Genomic DNA, 7,444 nt, shown 5'->3' on the forward strand with positions numbered 1-7,444 from the left:
TCCACATTTTCAAAAGGATTTTGAAAAACTGGAAAGTTCAGAAAAGAACTACAAGAATGATTTATGGACTGGAAAACCTGCCTTAGAGAGAGAGATTTAAAAACTAATATTTAGTTTATGCAAGAAAGAAGGGACTTGATCATGGTCTACAAATACCTACATAGGGAAGAAATTTCTGACAGCAGATGATCTTTAATCTAGCAGAAAAAGGCAGAATGAGATCCAATAGCTGGAAGATGAAGCTAGACAAATAAGGACTATAGATAAAGTGCAAACTGTTAAAAGTGAGAGTAATCTATCATTGGAACAACTTACTAGGGATGTGGTGAATTCTCCATCAAGACTTTAAATCAAGACTAGATAACTCTCTAAACGATGCTATAGCTGAAACAGAAGTTATGGGCTTGATGTAGAAGTTACTGGATGAGTTACTATGGCCTGTACTGCAGGAGGCGAGACTAGATAATCTTAAACTGCTCCTCCTACCTAAGCATCTCCTATTTAAAATGTTAATTTGTTAACAAACACTGTTACTGTACCTCAAGAAGAGCTCTGCATAAGCTAGAAAGCTTGTCTCTCACCAACAAAAATTGGTCCAATAAAAGATATTACCTCCCCCACCTTGTCACTTGTACGCTTAAGAGATTTATTAAATCAGCAATTACTTTTATAGTAAATCCAATTATGTAACAATACAAACACTAAAATCAGGTTTTAGAGGACATCAAAATCTATTGTCTTTCAAGGTAAATATTAATCAAGGGTTTAAGTTCTTGCATCAATAAATTCTGATGTCTGTCTCAACAGACATCAATACTTATATATTAAAATGCAGTTCTGAAAAGGGACTGTAAAAAATGGCATGGAGGATTTCATGTGTGTGCGTCTCAATAGTTCCCAGAGCAAATGTATTTAGTTTACAAGTAAAACTATGGCAGCTTGTGCCCAAAATAAGCTGCAGACACCAGTGTCCAGCTCATCCTCCTTGCCTGCCTCCACTGCTTCCTACCTTCCCAACTACCGGCTTGTCAAAGTGATAAACTGGGGGTGTGGAGTGGGGGTCAATGGGGTGTGTAGAAAAGGGGAGACACTCTTCCCTCACCTCAGAATCCATCTGTTGGGGTAGTGCTACTCCAGCTTCATGGAACCTCACCCATCTGAGATCTCAGATATCTGAGGTAGGAGACCTAGGCTCAAGTCCCTGCTCCAGATTAGGCAGCCTTGGGATTTGAACTGAGCTCTTCCACTTCAGAGGGAAGTGCTCAAACCACTGGGCTACTGAGTAAACGCGGAACACCTTCACCACCTCCCTTAAGCCACTTTCTACTTGACAGCTTTGGTGGCTGCCCACCCAGTTTGGTAGCTTCTGTGGCTCCGTTTTTTAGGCACCTAACTCTCCCCATGCATTGTCTGGAGAGCTGGTGTACCTGACTCAGGAACGTGGATTCCAATGGGTGGCAGGACACCTAAAACTAGGTGTTGCAAAGCTGAGCAAAGTCCACTTTGTCACCCTAGCCCAGTCCTTACAGCACAGATATGAGCTGGAGCACCCTGTATGGGGCTTAGCTCTGCTAGCCCTTAATTATAAGACAGTTGTTCTAACTGCCAGTCCAGCAAACTCAACGTGGAATCTGAAAGTTAAGATGGGCTTTTTCTGCCTTATGCATCTTCAACAATATCCTGCAACTATTCTCCCAAATTCCAGTTCCGTTACTGATTCATGAACCAGAAGAGAATTCAGCTCCCTCTCCCAGAATGCTATTGACTTTGCAGAGATAACAGGAGTAAAGACATGAATTCATAAAAGTAAAGGCTATGAATACATACATGGAGATCTGAATAAGAAGGCACTATTTTAAATAGTCACTTTTCAAAGTAGGGCCCAATTCTGTAGCCCTCTTTCATGTGAGCAGTGACAATCAATGGGATCAGCCAAATATGCAAACAAGAACTTCCTCCTCTCTCATAAAACCTTATTGCCACATTCTGATACATGCCTTACAACAGAATTACCTTTGAATTAAGACACAAACCTGAAATGTAACAGTTTTCTTTTAACATCTCTGCAACTGCAGCTGCCCCTTCTCCATCCAGCCAATTATCACTCAGGTTTAACTTTACGATGGAGGTGTTGGTCATCAAGGAAAGAGATAAAGCTTTGGCACCCTGGAACATATAACAGCATAATGAGTCACTCATGGGTCTATTTGGTACAACGAGCACTTTTAGTGGTTTGCTTATTTCAGTTTTCCTTAACCTATCAAGAATATATAGATTGACAAAAGCTCGCCAGGCCCTGGCTGTATTTCTGAAGAACACAAGTGAAAGTCCATACCCAACAACAGGTCCCATCCTGCTACCAGTGAAGTCAATTGCAAAATTCTCAGCAACTTCGAATGGATGCAGGATCTAACCCACTGTCTCTTAAGGAAAGTAGTAGAAGTCCCCTTGTGTGAGTGATTTAAAATTAGACTGGAAAAAGCAATGCAGAATAGAGTTAGAGTTCAAAGGATGCAATACGAGTTGGTAAGTGTCATTAATGATTTCTCCATCCACCTAGAAATAATAAAAAAGTTTACCAATATTCATAATGCAGAGAGAGAGAAAATTACAAATATCTAATTTGTGCAACTCGAGGATGCCTGGTGCCTTCACTCATTGTCAGTTCTATCAAGCAATCAGTAACTAATACTAGGATAAGTACCACTTATGATTTTATTTCCGTTATTACTCCTAGGATCTAGAGCCATTAAGTTTGGAATAAATTACTTAACTTGATTAAAATATTTTAAATTTGGAAGTAAATGGACTGACATTATCCATGAAATTAAAAAAAAAAAAATCTACACTCTCCAACCCTAAATACAGTGTAAGGAACAAGAGGGTGAAGGGATCTAATAGGTCTACTTCAGTTCTAATTTCCCTAATTCTACCATGTTTATTACCATCACAGGTGAGCATTAAGGCTTGTTGCATTTTACGGCATGAGTCATGTGTTCCTGCAAAGTAAGTTGTGTAAAACCAGAAGCAACTACAAGCCCATTGTGGCTAGGACTGTGACACTAACCTACATACAGAACTTCTTTAAAAAGTTTTAGAATGTTGTTTAAACTTATGAATTTTAACCATATAGAAACACATGTATATTACATTAAAAAAAAAATGTACACCCAAGGAGGATAAAAATCTTATCCCACAGCCCTGGGTATTCCTGTGGGGTGCAGTGGGGAGAAATCTAATCCACCGTCCCACAAAAAGGACAGCCAGGTGCTGTCAAGATGACAAAGCTGACCAATTCCCCTTAAGATGTGCTAAATTTCATGTGGCATCTCATTTTGCTTAAATACATTTATGTTGTTTGACTGCACTCCCTCTCCCCCTTAGCTGAAAGCCCACTTCCCCTACTCGCCATTCTTTATAAAGCAACAACAGCTAAAATTCTTAAATGTATTATTCCTTCTTAGGTTTAAATTAAGTCCCCTTGTTCTGGCCTGTCCAATAACTTTCAATAGATCATCAAGTTTTACTTTGTTCATACCCAAACATAATATATTTAATGCTGGTCTACACATAATATACATCACAAAACCAAGAAAGTGAAAAGCTAATATCAGTTTAATTAGTACATATACTTTATTTCCCCCATCCAGAGACACCCCCTAGCCACTGGCACAACCACCATACATCGCAGAGCGCACATTACAGCCTTCACTGTGCCAAAGTGAAGTGATTTATTCTATTTTCTGCAACCGTTACCTGTGTGCCAAGTCCATGGTGCTTCATAATCAGTTCAGAGTCCTTCATGTGACGCAGGAAATAGGATATGGGTACCACTCTATATAGTTGGCAGGCTGCTATGTATCTGGTCCTTCCAGTTGGGTCAAAAGGTTCCTTGGTTTCTATATTAGAAAAAGGACAACGGACATAGAGAAAACAAGCTGTACAAACAAAAAACAGCACTTCCAAATTAACAATTTTACCAAAAAATGGAAATTAAAGAATTTATATTTCTTTCCAGCACCTTCCCCAGAGTCTCCATGCACTCAAAGTTAACAGAGCAGAGCAGAGCAGAGTGAGGCAAGACTCAGGAAAGCAGAATTGTCCAAACATACTTGACGCTGCTGCTTGTTGTGTGTTACATGATCACATACAATTATTTACAAGATCCCTGCCTCATTAGAGGCTTGATCCAAAAAAAAGTGACTGATGTCAATGGAAGTCTTGCCATTGATTTCAAATTGGTTTTGGATCAAGCCCTCAGCCCACAAGTTGCATTCTGCTCAGTGAATTCTCTGAGTGATATGGATAAAAACAACGTAACAGAAATTATATAAATAAAGTTGTAAAAATTTAAGCAACATTTAAGGTAAACGTTTAATTTAAATTTTAAATTTGATTAAAAGCAAGTGTTCTGTGTGCAGACCTCCTCTTCACTTTTATTTCAGTAAGTTATATAAAAATAAAGATTGAAGCCGTCTCTCATTCTGGACTCACCATATAACTCACACAATGAATGAGGTGGCCAAGATCTGCAAAAATAATAAGGTAATAATAATGGGTAATTAAGAACTTTAACCTAGTGAACAAGGGAGCATATGTACTTTACCTTATGTTTTCCATCTCCCAACTTTTCAGTCAGTGAATGAGATCACAAACTGTTTGCACTGAGTTTCCTAAGAGCGTTGTTTATTTTTGGTTTTGCTTTGTTTTGTAAAGAGAAAGAAAAAGGAATTAAGAGTACATTCATTCTTCACTTAGAGAAGATCAGGGAAAATTGCATGTTCACTGCCAGTTTTGATACTGTTCTACAGATATAGGACAAATTGTGCCAGATCCAACCCATGTCATGCTGGAAGAGATTCCTACCACTGTGCAAATCAGGGCAGGTGGGATGTTTTGTACCTTCTATTTCAAGGTCAGTATCCCACTCTTCCTCCCTCTCGCTATCTTCATCAGCCTTCTCCTCACTCTCATTCCCCTCCGAATCATCCGGTGTGTTTGTTCTGTTACAAGCATCTCTTTCCTGGTGCACAGCACGCTCACAAACGGACCTGGGGACAGTCTTGAAACACACAAGAAGGTTACACAGAAATTCTTCTTTTCACTGAATATAAAGATCTTACTCTTGGTAAGTAACTGCTTAAGAGTGTAAGCTACTTTGTAACTTCAAAAAAAGAAAAGGAGTATTTGTGGCACCTTAGAGACTAACATATTTATTAGAGCATAAACTGTAGCTCACAAAAGTTTATGCTCTAATAAATTTGTTAGTCTCTAAGGTGCCACAAGTACTCCTTTTCTTTTTACGGATACAGACTAACACGGCTGCTACTCTGAAATTTGTAACTTCAGTTATTATTGAGCCAACTCTTACTAACATTACAGTAAGAAATCCAATGAGTGATTCACAGGCACCCATCTCATAATCTATTTCTGTACTGGTGGAAGGAGCTGGACTAGTAGTCTGAAACTGACTAAACAACAGCCCTGACCTGGAGGGACTTCTAGTGGTGAGGGGTTCATTCAATACTTGCACTTTCAGTTGGAACTGCTAAAGAGTATGACAACAGCACCTGTCCTCTAGAACTGGACTGTCTCCATCACACAATGCATTTCAGACACCTCCCGTGATTTTTGGGCATCTCGTACTACATTTGAACTGATGAGTTAGCTGGGAAAGACAACTAGAATCACAATGTTTGGGTCTAAATCCTTTGCACTTGCAGCATCTTTCATCCAATGATCTCCAAGCACTTCAGAAACATTAGTTTGGTTAATCTCATACTCCTGTGAGATTAAATCCTAGTCTTCATCAATTTGGCTATCACCACTCAGAAAGATGGATTAACTGTGTAACTCTTGCAGTGTGTAAATAACAAAATGCAAAGCTTTCTTCACAACAATAACAGCTTGAGATTTACTTTGAAAAAAGACAGCTCAGATTTTGGAGAGTAGCTGAGATCTACCCAGGCCTAACACATTTCTTCAGTACCAGCTAGCCCTTTAGACTCCCACTGCACACTGGGGACTTTGCCTAAAGGGCTGGAATACAGCTCAAGGGGAATTCTCTAAAAGCACCATGTGGATTTCAGAGCAGGGATGGTGCTGTGCAGGGGGGGGATGGTGCTGTGCAGGGGGGGGATGGTGCTGTGCAGGGGGAAAGAGAAGGGTCTTGGACAGCCAGGCCCCTGGTGGGCAAACCAGCAGCCTCTTCACCTGCTGATTTCAGTGGTGAAACACCCCCCATCCTTGTTCCTGCCCCCCGTGATGTCCCGCGTCACTCCGCTGCCCAAACAGGGCCAGGGGTGCAGGCTGCCTGCAGGCTCAGGCACACGCCCCAGGGGCCGGGAGCGGCTCCCTCACAAGCGCCGGGGCACAAGGACGGGCCCGCCGAGCTCCACTCGGTCCCTGCCCCGCACGCCAGCTCCCCGCCCCCGGCCTCACCGCGCCGCAGGAGGCGGCGGAACGCACGCTGCCGCGGCGGAGCTCCGCCCGGGGCCGGCTGGGTGGCCGGACCCCAACAACCGCCGCGGGCGCCGGGCCCCGCTCTCTCCGCACCGGCACTGGCAGCATCAGGCAGCGCGATCCCCAGCACCCTACCCGCCATGCGGGCGGGGCACGAGCCACGCCTATGGCCACGCCGCCCAATCAGAAGGGAGAAAGCGGCTCACGTGCGCCTATGGAACCAATCAGCGCTCAGGGGTCGTCTAAAGGGGCAAGTGGCTGCTCACGGCTTGTTGTGCTGCTGCCATGGCAATCCTGGGAGCGGCCCCAGTAAGGGCTGGGCCTGGTGCCTCGGCGCGGCCCCGCCCCCGCCCCCGCCGCGCCTCCCAGCCCTGCTGGGCCCCCAGTGCCCCGCCCCCACCCCTACTGTACCCCCAGTATCCTGGCCCCGCCCCCGCCGCGCCTCCCAGCCCTGCTGGGCCCCCAGTGCCCCGCCCCCACCCCTACTGTACCCCCAGTATCCTGGCCCCGCCCCCGCCGCGCCTCCCAGCCCTGCTGGGCCCCCAGTGCCCCGCCCCCACCCCTACTGTACCCCCAGTATCCTGGCCCCGCCCCCGCCGCGCCTCCCAGCCCTGCTGGGCCCCCAGTGCCCTGCCCCCAGCCCTGCTGTGCCCCCAGTATCCTGGCCCCACCCCTACTGTGCCCCCAGTATCCTGGCCCCGCCCCCGCCGCGCCTCCCAGCGCTGCTGGGCCCCCAGTGCCCTGCCCCCACCCCTACTGTGCCCCCAGTATCCTGGCCCCGCCCCCGCCCCTACTGTGCCCCCAGTATCCTGGCCCCGCCCCCGCCGCGCCTCCCAGCGCTGCTGGGCCCCCAGTGCCCTGCCCCCACCCCTACTGTACCCCCAGTATCCTGGCCCCGCCCCCGCCGCGCCTCCCAGCCCTGCTGGGCCCCCAGTATCCTGGCCCCGCCCCCGCCGCGCCTCCCAGCGCTGCTGGGCCCCCA

The 7,444-nt window shown here is 45.7% G+C and overlaps 1 protein-coding gene across 6 annotated transcripts in view; it reads right to left on the minus strand.

Annotated features, from left to right (window-relative positions):
- LRRC74B (leucine rich repeat containing 74B) overlaps positions 1 to 6,601 on the minus strand; it is a 60,812-nt gene extending 54,211 nt beyond the window's left edge. For 4 of the 6 annotated variants that reach the window (XR_012155138.2, XM_073313510.2, XM_073313512.2 and 1 more), the window contains exons 1-4: positions 6,442 to 6,601; positions 4,903 to 5,062; positions 3,757 to 3,899; positions 2,034 to 2,166 (exon numbers count right to left, since the gene is read on the minus strand). Coding sequence is in view for 5 of the 6 variants with exons in the window: in XM_073313510.2 (XP_073169611.1) it covers positions 2,034 to 2,166; positions 3,757 to 3,899; positions 4,903 to 5,062; positions 6,442 to 6,570 (565 nt within the window). In the remaining variant the exon portion in view is untranslated. Of the gene's footprint in view, positions 1 to 2,033; positions 2,167 to 3,756; positions 3,900 to 4,494; positions 4,530 to 4,606; positions 4,702 to 4,902; positions 5,063 to 6,441 lie in introns of those variants that run through there. The other 2 variants (XM_073313514.1, XM_073313515.2) reach the window with 2 other exon arrangements.
- Between the last annotated feature and the right edge of the window lie 843 nt (positions 6,602 to 7,444).

The sequence above is a fragment of the Lepidochelys kempii genome, chromosome 15 (genome assembly GCF_965140285.1).
Source record: "Lepidochelys kempii isolate rLepKem1 chromosome 15, rLepKem1.hap1, whole genome shotgun sequence".
Classification (NCBI taxonomy): Eukaryota; Metazoa; Chordata; order Testudines; family Cheloniidae; genus Lepidochelys; species Lepidochelys kempii.